At 41.9% G+C, this 19,681-nt stretch overlaps 1 protein-coding gene across 4 annotated transcripts in view; it reads right to left on the bottom strand.

Annotated features, from left to right (window-relative positions):
- Positions 1 to 5,736: 5,736 nt before the first annotated feature.
- LOC135550066 (sterile alpha motif domain-containing protein 12-like) overlaps positions 5,737 to 19,681 on the bottom strand; it is a 119,076-nt gene continuing 105,131 nt past the window's right edge. For all 4 annotated transcript variants that reach the window (XM_064980528.1, XM_064980529.1, XM_064980531.1 and 1 more), the window contains one exon: positions 5,737 to 11,060. In XM_064980528.1, the coding sequence (XP_064836600.1) occupies positions 11,038 to 11,060 (23 nt within the window). In that variant the 3' untranslated portion in view covers positions 5,737 to 11,037. The remainder of the gene's footprint in view (positions 11,061 to 19,681) is intronic.

Here is a 19,681-nt window from a genome sequence, read left to right as displayed (position 1 = left end):
GTCTTGGCTGTGTGTTTAGAGTTGTTGTCCTGTTGGAAGATGAACCTTCTCCCCAGTCTGAGGTCCTGAGCCCTCTGGAGTAGGTTTTCATCAAGGATCTCTCTGTACTTTGCTCCATTCATCTTTCCCTCGATCCTGACTAGTCTCCCAGTCCCTGCCGCTGAAAAACATCCCCACCGCATGATGCTGCCACCACCATGCTTCACCTTAGGGATGGTGCCAGGTTTCCTCCAGACGTGATGCTTGGCATTTAGGCCAAAGAGTTCCATTTTGGTTTCATCAGACCAGAGAATCTTGTCTCTCATGGTCTGAGAGTCCTTTAGGTGCCTTTTGGCAAACTCCAAGTGGGCTGTCATGTGCCATTTACTGAGGAGTGGCTTGCGTCTGGCCACTCGGCCATAAAGACCTGATTGGTGGAATGCTGCAGAGATGGTGGTCCTTCTGGAAGGTTCTCTCATCTCCACAGAGGAACTCTGGAGCTCTGTCAGAATAACCATCAGGTTCTTGGTCACCTCCCTGACCAAAGCCATTCTCTCCCTGAGCTCAACTTCGCATCTCATAGCAAAGAGTCTGAATATTTACAGGTATCCTTTTTAATAAAATGTGCACAAATGTCAAAATCTGTTTTCATTTTGTCATTATGGGGTATTGTGTGTAGATTGAGGATTTGTATTTAATACATTTTAGAATAAGGCTGTAACGTAACAAAATGTGAAGAAGTCAAGGAGTCTGAATACTTTCCAAATGCACTGTACCTAATAAACTGACCAGTGAGTGTGTATGCTTGAATACTATTGCAGCTTCAGAGAGCGAGGGAAGCACACATTGGGAGCTGACTGTCATGTTTATCTGACCTAGCCGTTTCATTCCATATTCAAAAGGGGTTTAATATTGAGGCAGTTGGAGCTGTCAAAGCACATCAGAGGGAATGCATATTTCAGTGAGCTTGGCTAGCTGGGTGGGCTATTCAACCCACTTTATGAGATACATATCTCAGTGACAGTGTAGATACCCACTTTTCATGCATAGATTTGCTCATATCCGGACCAGGTCTATAAAAAGACAAAGAATAAAGAAACTGATCTCAGTGCAGTATGGGGCAAATCCATACTTTGACTTAAGTATAATTTTCTCTTCGTCTACCATTGACATCAATGAATGACTACAGATGTAGGATCCTAATTTGAATCAGTTTGCTACAACAGGAAAATAATCTTGCAGCAACAGGAAACGGGAAATGTGGATTATAATGAATTGAAACTTTCTGTAGATGTTGATACATTTCTCATTAGGACAAATCGAGTTGGCAATTTTAAAGTGGAAATTAAAAACTTTAGAAGCCTTTTTAAACGTTGAATACACTAAAAGTTGGAATTTCCTGCCGTGCAAAAAAATTCTCGGCAACAAGAGAGTGATCAAATAAAGATCTGCATCTGTAAGTGTAATTCGATTTAAACGGGAGTTAGGATTTGCCCCTAACTTGTGGCATTTTTCATGCTGCACAGTTCAGTGAATAGTATGCAAAACATTCAGTTGATAAGGAGAGGGTGTGGAGGAATCGTATGCCATAATAATAGATAGGGATCTACAGAGTAAATGGTGTGGAGATCCTTTCTTAGTCAATTCTATTTTTTAAACACTTTCTGCCATAGTCATTGGAGCTGAACATTCAAACAGTGGGAAACCACAGTTTCTACTGTACCTGTACCTCTGCTCTTCTGCTATTGGCCATCATTAACACTTCCTTTCCTGCTCTCCTATTGGCTCTCGTTGACCCCAACTTCACTTCTGCCGCCATACTATTGGCTCCCGTCAACTTTCCCTGCCTCTCTTCCCCACTGACTCTCTGAGTAGGCATGGCAGATAGCTGTGCCGCTGTTCTGGTTGGCACCCTGGTCCCAGCTGTCACAGTGCGCAGTGTGCCAAGCTGGATGCCCACAGCACCCAGCCGAGCTAGAGGCTGCCCTTGCTGCCAGCTGGCCTGCCCGGCTGAGCCCCCAACCCCCAAACTAACTCCCACCCTCCCCTCTCCTCCCTCCCCACAGATACACAGTCGATGGGCACGTGCCCAAGCCGTCACATGTTGGAGCGGTCACTGGCGACAGGAGTGTCAACAACTTCACACAGCCGAAACATAATCCTTATCCACCGGGTCCAGTTTGATCAATAAATCAATCCTCTTATTCAATGTCATGTCTTAAACCGGGGAGAAACCGGGGAGAGGTCACATTGGGGAAGGCGATGTAATCCTTCATTTGTGACAATTTAAATCCCAGACAATTTAAGAACGAGGAGAAATGTCTGATTTGACAGAGATATACACAATAGTCACAAACTACCCATCCCAAGAGGGCAACGACAGATCATTGACACGTCATTGCGATATAGCACGTCCTCGGAGTTGTAGAGAGAGCATACTGTGCCCTCCCCATTGTTCAGAGGCTGTGAGAAAGTGGTGCCATTTACACACACACACACACACACACACACACACACACACACACACACACACACACACACACACACACACACACACACACAAACAAGTGTTAGTAACTAACCTGATCCCTGTAGTAGGACACACCTACACTCTCCACACCCTTTTAGGTGAACTACAGCATAAGAGAAAGCGAGGGATTCACACCATTTCCTGTATTATGACATCATCATACCACTAATATGACTGGAAAAACCTGACTGCACAGTGTTTTTATCATTGGCACACTGGAAAGGTTGCACAACGGTTAATGGAAAAGCAAGCTTGCCCAATTGTACAAACTCACCAAAACCCCAAAATGTTGCGCAACAATACAATTATGGTAGCTTAGCGCCCAAGGGGAAGTTTTGTTGGTGACCTCGATTGGCCTAGAACCTGGAAGGACAAATAATTAATGTGTTTCCTGGAATTTTATCACTGGAAAAGGATACCAAAGCTAAATGATTCATGTGAAAATACACAGATATCAAACAACACTCATCCAGGTGGAAAATGGGACTCAAACACAGTTTAAATTAATATTGACTCCTACATAGTGGATGAAAGGTGCCATCAAAGCTCAATGTTTTGGCCTATCTGGATCCTGTACTTTCCCACGGAAATTGAATGAGAGAGGATTGAGGATTTCCCACCAAAGGCTACACGTTACATCATCTCATCTCCCAACTTCCCCATCATTGTGGTGTAAATTATTAATAATAACCAGTCCCCTAGATTCCTGAACTCAACCCAGCAGTGGGAAGTGTGAGGGAAAGAGAGAGGCCATCTTGTACCACAAAGAGCCAGAGCGGTCGTCCCGAGCTCGGCTCCTCATTAGGAGGCAGTGACAGAGACTTCGAGACCAGACGGGCCCAGGTTTCTTCACTGAGGGAGGGGGAGGTATGGGGGGGGGGGGGGGAAGCGCCAGCGGATAACATTAGGGCAGAGCGCTAGACTTTTTAATGAGCACGCTCACAGCACCCCTTCGTCCTCAGTGGCGCCTGCCGGCTGGAGGGCCCCAGGTTCCAGTTCCCTACTGTGCTGGCTCTGGCCTGTTCCACTAGCTATTGAAGGTGGGGGGTGTTGTTGGTAGGGGGCCTTATTGTTTCTGGCAACCTGTGGAGCTCCAGCACATTAACACAGTGGCGCGGGGTACAAACATTCACACACACCTGCTCTCGGGATCACATGAACACAAACACAGCCTTTATCATGCTACTCTCTCCCCCCCAGTCACTGACATAATTGACTCTCCCTGACACGTAAACGTGACTGTAATTACCCGACTCTCCCCTTGATGTCGAGCGGCAGGAAGCCGCTGCGAGAGGCGCTGAGAAAGGGAAATGTCGCCGGGCTTCACCGCTACACCCGTCGACCGTTCGGCTTTCAGAACGCCCGCTGCAACTGGAAGCCGGAAAAACCTTTCCCGCGGACGACGAACAAGGGCCACACTGTCGGAATCCATCAGTGCGGAATCCATCAAGTCAGTCTAGGGCTTCCTATCAGAACAGTTACTGATAATTCCACAGGCACAGGGAAGTGAGCCAGAGTGGTAAGGGGAGAGTGAGACTGGAGAGAGGAGCCCGACAGTAATGATTCACGAGCACTGTTGTGGTTCCTCTGGAGTGACAACATAGGCCCTGCAGAGGAGATCAACACATGAGAAGTAGCTTAGAGTGAGCTCAACCAGGTGAAGTGTGTGTGTGTATGTGTGTGTGTGCACGAGTGGATGGGTGCAAATTTGATCTCGATCCTGCTGTAATAACTGATAAGGGGAAAGAGGCTTAACCCTTGGCTGCTGAAGTGGGGAATCGGTCACACCACCTGAAGTGATGATGGGACTGAGACAGACCAGCAGCCATGGACAGGATAGATAGTGTTCAACTCACTTACACCCAAAGCCTCATAGTGGACAGACCGAGGAAGAGGATAGTGCAATAGCGAGAGAAAGAGGGAGGGAGGGGAAAGAGAGCAGGAACATGAGTCCCCAAATTTCAATACAACAACAAACAAAAAAATAACGGAGGGGGGAGAATTGAACACGTACAACAAGAAAGAGAAAGAAAAAAAGGCTTACTTGCGACTCGCCATGAAAAAAACATTGGCTAAGAACAAACATTATGTACTGTGAAGTTCAGCGAGACAAGAGATGACAGAGAGCAAGAGAGCACATTCCACTCCGTGCTGCTTAGTCAAAGGGTTAAACCATATGTTAATAAAGTAGTGTACTCCTTGTGCTTAACCCTCGGTTCTCTCCAAACAATAAAACAGAAACAGATGTTGCCCTCCCCGCTGAATCAGATACAGTGTGTCAGAGAGAAAAGAGGGGCAGAACACTAAGGACTTCCTCCAACACACACACACACGGACACAGATGCACACTCCTCAAACGTACATGCTGCACACGTTCTCTCCCTCTCCACTGTGGCCAGAGCACCCCCGTGTTAAAATGTTCAGCTTGACACACCAAAAGGGGCTGGGTTGCATAGTGTCCAACATGTTTAATTCATGAGACAGTCTATGTGTTCAACATACCCGACTGAGAGTGGGGATGTAAAGAGACAGAGTGAGGAGAGAGAGAGAGAGAGAAAAGACAAAATAAAGAGCTTGGAGGGGGAAAATAAGACACGGTAACGAGAGAACAGGGATCTAGAGAGTCAAAGGGAAGAATGGAGAAGAAGAGGGGGACCGAAAGATAAAAGGTGGGGCAGAGAGAAAGATGGACACCGACTCAGACGTGTCGAGGGACAGCAGAAGTGAGGGCTAGAATTGGATTGCTGAAGAGAGAGAGAGAGCTAGAAGGAGAGACCGGATGAGAGAGAGAATGTGAGAAAGACAAAATAGGGCAAGTTTCATCCAAACAGCCTAAAGTGCTGAGAGCGTCTTCTGCATATCTTGTGTGCCCTGGTGATTTACTGTCACCTCTCTCTCATCTCTCACTCCTCCCCCTTTCCTTTCCACCGCATGTCCCAGGGTAAGTGAGTTTCAGCATAGACACCGGTGTCATGCTCCACGGCGCAGCTTCCACTACCGCCGTGTGTGTGTGTGTGTGTGTGTATGAAGCGGCGTTCGTGTGTGTGGAGCTGCTTTCTCTCTCTCGGCGTGTGTGTGCGCGCGCGTGTGTAGCAGAGCTGCTCTGTCATTTCCTACTGTGATTTACACTCCAAGTGGACTCAGAGGTAGTGGGGAGGCCGGAGCGTGTTAACCAGGAGAGATGGTTTACATTGTATAGTATCACACAGTAGCACTGATACATCATCCATCTTCAGGATCTGTGTCTTCACACTTTATTTAGCAGTCAGTTAGGTTACACAACACAATAAAAGGTGTGTAAAGAACATTTGGTGTATGTAACAATATGCAGCGGGGTATGCTCAATAATGTACACTACAGTAGAACATCACTCAATATACAATGAGCAAGTATATTTCAAATAAGTTACTTAAAAACTTTTTTTTTTTTACAAAGAATAATAAGACTACAAACCCCACTGTTAATTGGTTTATATGTTATATTATTATTTGGTAACACTTTACACATAACCATGTCATAACAGCTAACATAACGTGTATAACCTGAAATATGTTCATAACACTCCTGACTAATATACTGTATTTACACCTGCTGTGACATATATTGCGTTATTTTATGGCTGGTTATAACGCCTACATAAGTGTCAAAACCCACATTTATTCAAATGAGTTTTTTTCCCTGCCAAGAAGCTTCCTTTCGGTTCAAAGTTTGTTTTTCAAACCCTTTGTTGTTGTTATGAATTATTTACAGTCATGTTTTTTTCCAAACCTCATAGTTGAGATAACTTGTAGAAAATACACTTTATGACATTGCCAAGATGCATTATGACCATCATAATCATATAAGCCAGATAGGCCGATGACGTACATGCCCTTATATCCGTCCTGCTCCTGCATTCATCCCAGTCATCAGCAACAGAGCGTGGGGTAGGTGCATGTCTGACGTCAATGTGTACGCAATTACAATGATCATTTATTATGGTCAATAAAAACGATGACATACTGTTGAAAAGTAGGTTATGGCGTAATGGAATGTTTTGCATTGTTCGGTAGGTTTTGTGCATTTTGACACTTATGTAGGTGTCATAACCTGCCATAAAATAACTACTGTGGTAAGTTTTGACACTCTTATCACAGGAGGTTGGTGGAGACTTAATTGGGGAGGACAGGCTCATGGTAATAGCTGGAGCGGGACTGGTGGAATGGTATCAAATGGTTTCTGTGTGTTTGATGCCTTTCACTCTGTTCCAGACGTTATTATGAGCCATCCTCCCCTCACCAGCCTCCTGTGACTCTTATGTAGGGGTCACAACAGCCATAAAATAATGTCTCCACAGGTCTAAATATAAAGTGTCATGACCATATTATAAACAGGTTATGACATGTAATGTCAGCTGTTATGACATATGTGAAGTGTTGCCAACATTTCATTGATATCTAAGATTATGCACCCTATATGTAGATGGAGGGGAAGGGGGCTGAAGACTTGGTCTGCATGCCTGTCTGATACGGAAAACACCAGCAAGTAATTAAAACATTCTGTAAATATGGAAGAAAAATCATACATTACAGTTTCTCAATTGCGTACGAGCAATTTTTTTGCACAATGTTGTCGATTTTCAAAACAGTGTTCCACAAGGCAGAACTATGTGGCCTTTTGCAAAACAGTAAATGCGTTTTCAAAATGTAATGTAGTTGCCTTCGCAAAACAAATACATAAAAAAAACGATATTATAGTCTACCGTCAAAATTGCAAATAGATTCATGAAAATAACACCACTGCCTGCAACCATATTTATCTTTCGAGTCCAAGCAGACAAAACAGTCTTAAAAATCCCATTAGATCAATACATTTTCTTTGCAGATACTAAATCATGATCAATATTGGAAGAAAAACTATACAAAGGTGCAGAACTACTACCCTTTTATGCATATTTGATCAAACAATTTCATACACGTCAAGTCAAACATTATTCCTGATAAAAATATAAAATAAAGAACATCGTGTGCAGGATTCATTCATCGGTATCATCACAATCCAAGTCCATGTATTTCAATACAAAATCTGGTTTGCTCATTGTTTTGTAAGCCTTTCCATTGGTTCACAGAAACTATCCACAATAGAAATAAAGAATGGTGAATACATGGGAGTAACACAACTGATATGAACGTATCGGTCTCAATTCACACCGAAACAAAATCTAAATCTAAGCAACCCAAAGTTACTTAGAAGTAACCCAACTTCATTCTCTGCAATATTGCAAAAAAACCACACAACAAAATAAATAAAATTAGACAGTCCCCATTGTCTAGATCTTTCCAAATACAGTGAGCACCAAAAGTATTGGGACAGTGACAATTTTGTTGTTTTCATGGCTCCGTATTCCAGCACTTTGGATTTAAATGATTAAAGTGCAGTCAGCTTTAATTTGAGAGTATTTTCATCCAGGTGAACTATTTAGAAATTACACCACTTTTTGTTCATTGGTCCCCTAAAATGGGGGGACTAAGGTATTGGGACAAATTCACTTAAAATGTTTCGTATTTGGTCCCATATTTCTAGCACACAATAACTACGTCAAGCTTGTGACTAAAAACTTGTTGGATGCATTTACTGTTTGTTGTAGTTGCGCTTCAGATCATTTTTGGCCCGATAGAAATAAATGGTAAATAATGTATTACGTCATTATTTCAGTCACTTTTATTGGCTCCTGAGTGGCGCAGCGGTCTAAGGCACTGCATGTCAGTGCTTGAGGCGTCAGACACCCTGGTTCGAATCCAGGCTGTATCACGACCGGCCGTGATTGGGAGTCCCAAAGGGCGGCGCACAATTGGCCCAGCGGCGCCCGGGTTTGGCCGGTGTAGGCCGTCATTGTTCTTAACTGACTTGACAAGTTGAATAAAAATGTAAATAAGAACACTTCTACACTATGTGGATACTACCGCGATACTGAATGACTCATGGAGAATGTGATGGATGCATATACACCTGTGAATGTAATGTCTGACTATGTGTAGTGACACAATTCCTTGTATGTCTGCTTCTATTTGCTTGCATGTTTTTCTTGTGCAATAAGAAAGTGAGGCTCAGTATAAGGTTTATTTTGTGTAACAGTGTACTAGCAAAGCGCCAATGAAAAAATTCCAAATGCCTAAAAAAATAAATCAGGAGATTGTGGAAAGAGCCAGTTCAGGCAAGTCCTCGGGCACCTTGGCAGAGCTGGCAGAGTCGTGTTCATTAGGAACCAAACAGGAGAAAACAGGGAGGGACTACCTGGACTTGTCCAATAAGAAACGATCGCTTTTGTTTTCTGTTGCAAAACGTTTTGTTATGGTATTCCCTAATGAGCACGACCCAGGTTCGAAATGCCTTGAAAGTCACATGGTTGGCTACGGCACACAAAGTAATCATACTTCCCTTCCCCAAAACACCCCTCCATCCTGACATGTTACAGTTGCAGGAGGCTTTTTCCCTTACCCAAACACTGAATTCAATACTGTCCTCAACAAAACACTTCCTTGTGTTAACTCTGTAGACCGCTCCTCCCAGTTTGGCTATTGACATCCAGATGATGTGAAATCAGAGCGCCAGCCTTCCAGACTGGAAGCAGCCAGGCAGGGCAGGCAGCCCACACAGTCCAAGAGAGACACTGACACCAGAGCTCCACCGAAGCATGAAATAGCCACTTGTATTTTGATATGGACAACTTCATCCCATGTGACCAAGTATCAGCATTCCTTACCTCTCCAATGTCAGGGATTGGGCTATTCCAGGCCTGGAGGGTAACGCAGTCCTGAAGGTTTAATCAATACTAATCTGCTACTACTGGGCCAACCAACCACTAGAGAGCATAAGGCAAGCTCCAAACCAAACAATGGACGCTCGTAACACACAAGACCCAATGTTGCAATTAAATTCCTCTAAATCAAAGGCTCTCCAGGGCTGGAATTCTCCCCCTTTGGTTTCTTGGTGGCCATTTCAATTTTTTTCGATCCGCATTTATTCATATTCACAGGGAGGAGGTTGTTGTGATGGTAACAATAGGTCATGCTACACTGGTAGTGATACATGGGTAATAGGAATCACTCCAGCATACTGGCTTTAGTTAAAGTTTATTACTGGCTACAAAGTGTGAAAACACACATATAGGTCACGATGGCCCAAGCAACAGGTTTGTTGGCATGACCGGTAAAATGCCTTTATATCACCAGTGAATGGCCATTTCACATGAACAGTCACAGCAAAGAGTTAGTTTCTCATAAAAACAGTACCCGAGAGGTACATACCACGTCTCTCTCTGAGGCTTGACAGACATTGGATGATTTGTTTTGCCCACGGTACATTTTCCTTTCTACACTATTTTCAATATACCTCATCTAAAAATAGTCTCAAGCAGTGAGATATGTGAGAGAATCTTTTTCTTCTTCATCATCATCAGTAGAGAAGAACTTGCCTCGTTCTCTCCCTCAACCATATCCTCAACCAACCAATTGTTCCATGTAGGTTCTCCGTCATTTCATTTCCCCTGGCTCAAAAGCACTTTAGCCAGGTCCTCGCAATACCATACCGTGTTCCATTTAATGTTGCCAGGTCTTTTCACGATCACATTTCCTCCCTAATGGTTTGCCAGGGTCTTTTCACCATCACATTTAGTACCTTTTGGTTTGCCAGGTTCTCCCCCTTCATGCCACACCTGGACGTATTCACAGTGAAGGCTTGAAGACCGCACTGAGAAAGCGACCCACCAAGTGAAGGAGGGGAAAGGTGCGAGGAAAAGACAGACGGGACAACAGATGTCATTTTCACCAGGCAAGCCCAAACTCTGACAGGGCACAGAATCAATGCAGACAACAGTCAGAAAAAGGAGGGACAGAGAGGGGAAAGGAATGCAAAATGTAGCGCCCTCTCACTGCTCTGGCGATTTAGTCAGTGAGGACAGAGAGAGAGGAAGGCTGGTGTACCCAATGTCTCTAAAGTCACCATTAGAAGTCACTAGAATGTTATACACACCTGCTCGGTGGTGTATCGTGGGGGTACTATTCACACTTAAGGTCTGTTCTACACTGGAGGATTTACTATACAGTGAGAAGGTTGTTGGAAGTGGACGCCATCTTTGACGTGTTTGTTTTCTCATTGTTCTCCACAGTCCTTGTCGTGGGATCATCAGTTGAGGATGGATACATTTTTGATGCTTGTTCTCAGAATAGAGCCCTGGTGGTAATTCAGAAGGGGTAAGAGAGTTGGGATGGGATAGGGACAAATGTAGTGGAAACTCTTGGTTAAAGGCAAGAAAATGATTGTCTGTCTGTGATAAGTCACTGGACAGGCCAATGACTTGTCTTGTTTGAATGTTTGAAATTAAGCATGGGGTTAAAATCAAGGTTAGGATTCAGATTGGAGTTAGGTATGAGGTTGGGGTTAGGATGGCTTTGATTGGTGGTGGGAGGAGGTCAAGGGTCAGATGTAGGAAGCCCAGGATCGGAGGGAGACCGGGTCCTGTTGGCAGCTGGTTTCCAAGAACACCTGGGCTACGGAGATCCCTCCAGAGAGGCTGCAGAGAAGGAGAGAGAGAGAAAGAGACCGAGAGGAAGAGAAAGAGAGCGAACGAGAGAGAAGAGATGATTCAAAGAGGGCGGAAGTGAGAAATGGATAAACAAACAAAAAGGAAGCAAAAATGGGAACAAAAATATACAGAGAAATTAAGGAGGAAATGAAGTAGGGATAAAAAATGAATAAAAAAAGTGATTACAAGTGTCAGGCAAGGAGAGGTAGAAATATGGATCAGGGGGAATTAACAAAATAGAGGAGAAAGAAAGAGATAAAGAGAGAAAGGATAAAAGAGAGAAGAAAAGGAGGGGAGACATAATTATAAAATGTCAGTAGCAGCAGAGAATCAACACAGTGGAGCAGCACTGCGCTCCCAGGCACACAAAGGGAGGTGGAGAGCTGTGAGTGAGTGAGAGAAAAAGCACACACACATACACACACACACACACACACACACACACGTCAGGCGGATCAGGGGAGAGAAGATAAGTGACATTTAAAGCTTGGCTACGACGTGTGACATGGTACGGGTGACACATGCCAAGTCTCTGATGAGTCTGAATCAGTCTCCGAAAGACCGGCACACTGTTATTAATCCACCTTTTTTTTCATTGAAATGGAAGCAAGTGCTTATGCTATATTTACCACATATAGGCTTTGTGGCTGTGTATCAAACGACATACTCAACGTTTTAGAACATACCACAGAGCTCTAAATAAATACCACAAGTGTGTAGGTCGTTATATGCAAGGTTGGGGAGTAACAGATTACATGTGACATTAATTACATGTTATGTTACCAACAAGAATTTTGTTATCAGACGACAGATACTTTTGAAAAAGTCGATGATTTACTTCTAAATTCGCCCAAAAATATTCCTAACTTTAGTTCTCTCAATGGCATTCAAATCAGCATTGAAAAAAAGGCACAATTTGAATTTGTTCAGCTTGAGCAAGTCAGACACCACTAAATTTAAAACGTTGTGTCACATGCACCAAATACAATTGGTGTAGACTACCATGGAATGCTTGCTTATGAGCCCTTCCCAACGATGCAAAGTAAAAACAAATATCTAAATTGTAACACGAGAAATAAAATACACAAGAATGAAGCTGTATACAGGGAGTACCAGTACCAGATCAATGTGCAGAGGTACGAGGTATTTGAGGGAAATATGTACATGAAGGCAGGGTAAAGTGACTAGACATCAGGATAGATAATAATACGGTAGTTGAGGTAGATATGTACATGAAGGCAGGGGAAAGTGACTAGGCATCAGGATAGATAATAATAAGGTATTTGAGGTAGATATGTACATGAAGGCAGGGGAAAGTGACTAGACATCAGGATAGATAATAAGGTATTTGAGGTAGATATGTACATGAAGGCAGGGTAAAGTGACTAGGCATCAGGATAGATAATAATAAGGTATGTGAGGTAGATATGTACATGAAGGCAGGGGAAAGTGACTAGGCATCAGGATAGATAATAATAAGGTATGTGAGGTAGATATGTACATGAAGGCAGGGGAAAGTGACTAGACATCAGGATAGATAATAATAAGGTATGTGAGGTAGATATGTACATGAAGGCAGGGGAAAGTGACTAGACATCAGGATAGATAATAATACGGTATTTGAGGTAGATATGTACATGAAGGCAGGGGAAAGTGACTAGACATCAGGATAGATAATAATAAGGTATGTGAGGTAGATACAGTCTGAAGTTTACATACACATCAGCCAAATACATTTAAAACTCAGTTTTTCACAATTCCTGACATTTAATCTGAGTAAAAATTCCTTGTCTTAGGTCAGTAAGGATCACCACTTTATTTTAAGAATGTGAAATGTTAGAATAATATTAGAGAGAAGGATTTATTTCAGCTTGTATTTCTTTCATAACATTCCCAGTGGGTCAGAAGTTTACATACACTCAATTAGTATTTGGTAGCATTGCCTTTAAATTGTTTAACTTGGGTCAAATGTTTCAGGTAGCCTTCCACAAGCTTCCCACAATAGGTTGGTTGAATATTGGCCCCTTCCTCCTGACAGAGCTGGTGTAACTGAGTCGGGTTTGTTGGCCTCCTTGCTTGCACAGGCTTTTTCAATTCTGCCCACAGATTTTCTATAGGACTGAGGTCAGGGCTTTGCGATGGCCACTCTGATACCTTGACTTTGTTGTCCTTGATAAACTTCTCCTTAATGCAACTGCTGTGTCAGATTTAAAAAAGTCTTTAAGGTGAAAAGCACACCACTTGATTATGTTAGGTCAGCCTAGCCTAGCCACAAAACCAAACAGCCATTTTCCAACCAAGGAGACGTGTCACAAAAGTCAGAAACAGCATTAAAATTAATCACTTACCTTTGTTGATCTTCATCTGGTGGCACTCCCAGGTCTCCATGATAGACAATAAATGTAAGTTTTGTTAGATAATGTCCCCTTTTATGTCTAAAAATGTATTAAAAACTCCAAAAGTCACAATGCGCGCTCTCAACATCAAGATGAAAAGTCAAAAACGTACAATAAAAGTTAGTAGAAACATTTCAAACGATGTTAAAAATAAATCAGGTTGTTTTTCTCATAAATAATAAATAATATTTCAACCGGACAAAAGCTTTGTCAATAGAAAAGGTAAACAAGAAAGGCGCGCTACCGATCACGCGCTGGGCTCATGTCTGGAAATTTCCACTGGCTTCTCATTGAAAGTGCTGTATCTCCCTAATTTTTCAGAGTAAAAGCCTGAAACAATGCCTAAAGACTGGCCACATGTCGAGGAAGCCACAAAGATTGTGAACTGGGTCCTAGGTCTTTGTATGGTGGATCGGCTTTCAATGGAAAAACAGCCTTTTGAAATAATAGTACTTCCTGGTACTTCCTGGTTGGATTTTCCTCTGTCATTTTCGACTGGCATAACATTTCTGTTATACTCACCGACATTAGTTTAACAGTTTTGGAGACTTGAGTATTTTCTATCTAAATCTACTAATTATATGCATATCCTAGCTTCTGGGCCTGAGTAGCAGGCAGTTCAATTTGGGCACGCTTTTCATCCAAAATTCCAAATGCTGCCCCCTACCCTAGTGAAGTTAAGGACAACAAAGTCAAGGTATTGGAGTGGCCATCACAAAGCCCTGACCTCAATCCTATAGAACATTTGTGGGCAGAATTGAAAAAGCGTGTGCGAGCAAGGAGGTCTACAAACCTGACTCAGTTACACCTGCTCTGTCAGGAGGAATGGGCCAAAATTCACCCAACTTATTGTGGGAAGCTTGTGGAAGGCTACCCAAAACATTTTACCCAAGTTAAACAATTTAAAGGCAATGCTACCAAATACTAATTGAGTATGTAATCTTCTGACCCACTGGGAATGCGATGAAAGAAATAAAAGCTGAAATAAATCCTTATCTCTACTATTATTCTGACAATTCACATTCTGAAAATAAATTGCTGATCTAACTGACCTAAAACAGGGAATTTTTACTAGGATTAAACGTCAGGAATTGTGAAAAATACAGTTTAAATGTATTTAGCTAAGGTGTATGTAAACTTCCAACTTCAACTGTATGTAAATAAGGTTCCTTTAAAAAAAAAAATTATATATATATATATATATATATATATATATTTATATATATATATATATATATATACACACAGTGCCTTGCGAAAGTACTCGGCCCCCTTGAACTTTGCGACCTTTTGCCACATTTCAGGCTTCAAACATAAAGATATAAAACTGTATTTTTTTGTGAAGAATCAACAACAAGTGGGACACAATCATGAAGTGGAACGACATTTATTGGATATTTCAAACTTTTTTAACAAATCAAAAACTGAAAAATTGGGCGTGCAAAATTATTCAGCCCGTTTACTTTCAGTGCAGCAAACTCTCTCCAGAAGTTCAGTGAGGATCTCTGAATGATGCAATGTTGACCTAAATGACTAATGATGATAAATACAATCCACCTGTGTGTAATCAAGTCTCCGTATAAATGCACCTGCACTGTGATAGTCTCAGAGGTCCGTTAAAAGCGCAGAGAGCATCATGAAGAACAAGGAACACACCAGGCAGGTCCGAGATACTGTTGTGAAGAAGTTTAAAGCCGGATTTGGATACAAAAAGATTTCCCAAGCTTTAAACATCCCAAGGAGCACTGTGCAAGCGATAATATTGAAATGGAAGGAGTATCAGACCACTGCAAATCTACCAAGACCTGGCCGTCCCTCTAAACTTTCAGCTCATACAAGGAGAAGACTGATCAGAGATGCAGCCAAGAGGCTCATGGTCACTCTGGATGAACTGCAGAGATCTACAGCTGAGGTGGGAGACTCTGTCCATAGGACAACAATCAGTCGTATATTGCACAAATCTGGCCTTTATGGAAGAGTGGCAAGAAGAAAGCCATTTCTTAAAGATATCCATAAAAAGTGTTGTTTAAAGTTTGCCACACGCCACCTGGGAGACACACCAAACATGTGGAAGAAGGTGCTCTGGTCAGATGAAACCAAAATTGAACTTTTTGGCAACAATGCAAAACGTTATGTTTGGCGTAAAAGCAACACAGCTCATCACCCTGAACACAGCATCCGTCAGCATCTGTCAAACATGGTGGTGGCAGCATCATGGTTTGGGCCTGCTTTTCTTCAGCAGGGACAGGGAAGATGGTTAAAATTGATGGGAAGATGGATGGAGCCAAATACAGGACCATTCTGGAAGAAAACCTGATGGAGTCTGCAAAAGACCTGAGACTGGGACGGAGATTTGTCTTCCAACAAGACAATGATCCAAAACATAAAGCAAAATCTACAATGGAATGGTTCAAAAATAAACATACCAATCGAGAATCTGTGGAAAGAACTGAAAACTGCTGTTCACAAATGCTCTCCATCCAACCTCACTGAGCTCGAGCTGTTTTGCAAGGAGGAATGGGAAAAAATTTCAGTCTCTCGATGTGCAAAACTGATAGAGACATACCCCAAGCGACTTACAGCTGTAATCGCAGCAAAAGGTGGCGCTACAAAGTATTAACTTAAGGGGGCTGAATAATTGTGCACGCCCAATTTTTCAGTTTTTGATTTGTTAAAAAAGTTTGAAATATCCAATAAATGTCGTTCCACTTCAAGATTGTGTCCCACTTGTTGTTGATTCTTCACAAAAAAATACAGTTTTATATCTTTATGTTTGAAGCCTGAAATGTGGCAAAAGGTCGCAAAGTTCAAGGGTGCCGAATACTTTCGCAAGGCACTGTATATATAGCAAAAAATTTCTAAAAACCTCATTATGGAATATTGTGTGTAGATTGAATAAGAAAAACATTGATTTAATACATTTTAGAATAAGGCTGTAACGTAACAAAATGTGGAAAAAGTCAAGGGGTCTGAATACTTGTCAAAAGCACTGTATATAGAAAAAGTCTTGTAATTTCTAAATAGTTCACCCGATATGAATACAAAGATGCCAGTGAGCACTTTAACCTCAGACATTGTATCATTTCAAATCCAAAGTGCTGGAGTACAGAGCAAAAATGACAAATGTGTAACTGTCCCAATGGAGTTCACTGTAGTTAAGGAGCTAGAATATTAAATACTGAATAAAAACAAGTAAAACGCATAATCTGTCTACCGTGTCTCATAAAAGCCCTCAGAATTACTTTGGAGTTCTATTCTTTTCTCTGATTACTACAACCTACTAAACCCAAATTAAACATGACAGGGTATGAATACAACCATGCTTGGTGTGTTGCCTAGTTTGTGAGAATGTGTGCGAGAGTGAATGTGTTTGTGCATTTGAATGAATGTGAAGTAGGTTTCTTTGTGAATGTGTGTATGTGCGAGTAAATGTGTGTGTGTGTGTGTCAGAAATAAAGAGCAATGCCAGTTATTAAACAAACCAATTACAAGGCCCACTCATGCCGTTTACCTCCCAAACAAAGGCTGAATGTTGATTTGTAAAGAACAACACTACTGCACTGTAATTTACACAGTAAAAACTGTCTTCTCTCACTTTCTCTTTTCTCTCTTTTTTTCCTCCATCTCTTCAGCCTGTGGTGGCTCCCTTGCCACTGATCGCTCTCTCTCTGTGTGTATTTGTTCTCTCTCTCCTCTCTGTGTGTGTATTTGTTCTCTCTCTCTGTGTGTATTGTTCTCTCTCTCTCTGCGTGTATTTGTTCTCTCTGTGTGTGTGTATTTGTTCTCTGTGTGTGTGTGTGTGTGTATTTGTTCTCTCTCTCTCTGTGTGTGTATTTGTTCTCTCTCTGTGTGTATTTGTTCTCTCTGTGTGTGTATTTGTTCTCTCTCTGTGTGTATTTGTTCTCTCTCTGTGTGTATTTGTTCTCTCTGTGTGTGTATTTGTTCTCTGTGTTTGTGTGTGTGTGTATTTGTTCTCTCTCTGTGTGTGTGTATTTGTTCTCTCTCTCTCTGTATGTATTTGTTCTCTCTCTGTGTGTATTTGTTCTCTCTGTGGGTGTATTTGTTTTCTCTGTGGGTGTGTGTGTGTGTGTGTGTGTATTTGTTCTCTGTGTGTGTGTATTTGTTCTCTCTGTGGGTGTATTTGTTTTCTCTGTGGGTGTGTGTGTGTGTGTGTGTGTATTTGTTCTCTGTGTGTGTGTATTTGTTCTCTCTGTGTGTGTATTTGTTCTCTCTGTGTGTGTATTTGTTCTCTCTCTCTCTCTCTTTCCTCTGTGTGTGTGTATTTGTTCTCTCTCTCTCTGTGTATGTATGTGCTCTCTCTGTGTGTGTGTGTATTTTTTTCTCTCTCTCTGTGTGTGTGTATTTGTTCTCTCTCTCTCTGTATGTATTTGTTCTCTCTCTGTGTGTGTGTGTATTTTGTCTCTCTCTCTGTGTGTATTTGTTCTCTGTGTGTGTATATGTTTTCTGTGTGTGTGTGTGTGTATTTGTTCTCACTCTCTCTCTCTGTATGCATTTGTTCTCTCTCTGTGTGTGTATTTGTTCTCCCTCTCTGTGTGTGTATTTGTTCTCGCTCTCTGTGTGTGTATTTGTTCTTGCTCTGTGTGTGTGTATTTGTTCTCTCTCTGTGTGTGTGTGTATTTGTTCTCTGTGTGTGTGTATTTGTTCTCTCTCTGTGTGTGTGTGTGTGTATTTGTTCGCTGTGTGTGTGTGTGTGTATATATATGTTCTCTCTGTGTGTGTGTATATTTGTTCTCTCTCTCTCCTCTGTGTGTGTGTATTTGTTCTCTCTGTGTGTGTGTATGTGTGTGTGTGTATTTGTTCCCTCTCTCTCTCTCTATGTATTTGTTCTCTCTGTGTGTGTATTTGTTCTCGCTCTCTCTGTGTGTGTATTTGTTCTCTCTCTGTGTATTTGTTCTCTCTCTCTCTCTCTCTCTCTGTGTATTTGTTCTCTCTCTCTGTGTATTTGTTCTCTCTCTCTCTCTGTGTGTATTTGTTCTCTCTCTCTCTGTATTTGTTCTCTCTCTCTCTGTGTATTTGTTCTCTCTCTGTGTGTGTATTTGTTCTCTCTGTGTGTGTATTTGTTCTCTCTCTGTATTTGTTCTCTGTGTATTTGTTCTCTCTCTCTGTGTATTTGTTCTCTCTGTGTATTTGTTCTCTCTCTCTCTCTGTGTGTATTTGTTCTCTCTGTGTGTGTATTTGTTCTCTCTCTGTGTGTGTATTTGTTCTCTCTCTCTGTGTATTTGTTCTCTCTCTCTGTGTGTATTTGTTCTCTCTCTCTGTGTGTATTTGTTCTCTCTCTGTGTATTTGTTCTCTCTCTCTGTGTATTTGTTCTCTCTGTGTGTATTTGTTCTCTCTGTGTGTATTTGTTCTCTCTGTGTGTATTTGTTCTCTCTGTGTGTATTTGTTCTCTCTGTGTGTATTTGTTCTCTCTGTGTGTATTTGTTCTCTCTGTGTGTATTTGTTCTCTCTGTGTGTATGTGTTCTCTGTGTGTATTTGTTCTCTCTGTGTGTATTTGTTCTCTCTGTGTGTATTTGTTCTCTCTCTCTCTCTGTATTTGTTCTCTCTCTCTCTGTATTTGTTCTCTCTCTCTGTGTATTTGTTCTCTCTCTCTCTGTATTTGTTCTCTCTCTCTCTGTATTTGTTCTCTCTCTCTGTGTATTTGTTCTCTCTGTGTATTTGTTCTCTCTGTGTATTTGTTCTCTCTGTGTATTTGTTCTCTCTCTCTCTCTCTCTGTGTATTTGTTCTCTCTCTCTCTGTGTGTATTTGTTCTCTCTCTCTCTCTGTGTGTGTATTTGTTCTCTCTCTGTCTGTGTGCTGTGTATTTGTTCTCTCTCTCTCTGTGTGTGTATTTGTTCTCTCTCTCTCTGTGTGTATTTGTTCTCTCTCTCTCTGTGTGTGTATTTGTTCTCTCTCTCTCTCTCTCTCTGTGTGTATTTGTTCTTCTCTCTGTGTATTTGTTCTCTCTGTGTGTATTTGTTCTCTGTGTATTTGTTCTCTCTGTGTATTTGTTCTCTCTGTGTATTTGTTCTCTCTCTCTGTGTATTTGTTCTCTCTCTCTCTCTGTGTATTTGTTCTCTCTCTCTCTCTGTGTATTTGTTCTCTCTGTGTATTTGTTCTCTCTCTCTCTCGCTGTGTGTATTTGTTCTCTCTCTCTCTTGCTGTGTGTATTTGTTCTCTCTCTCTCTCTGTGTGTGTATTTGTTCTCTCTCT

Source organism: Oncorhynchus masou, chromosome 12, assembly GCF_036934945.1.
Source record: "Oncorhynchus masou masou isolate Uvic2021 chromosome 12, UVic_Omas_1.1, whole genome shotgun sequence".
In the NCBI taxonomy this organism is placed as follows: Eukaryota; Metazoa; Chordata; class Actinopteri; order Salmoniformes; family Salmonidae; genus Oncorhynchus; species Oncorhynchus masou.
This window is presented reverse-complemented; position numbering and strand designations above follow the sequence as displayed.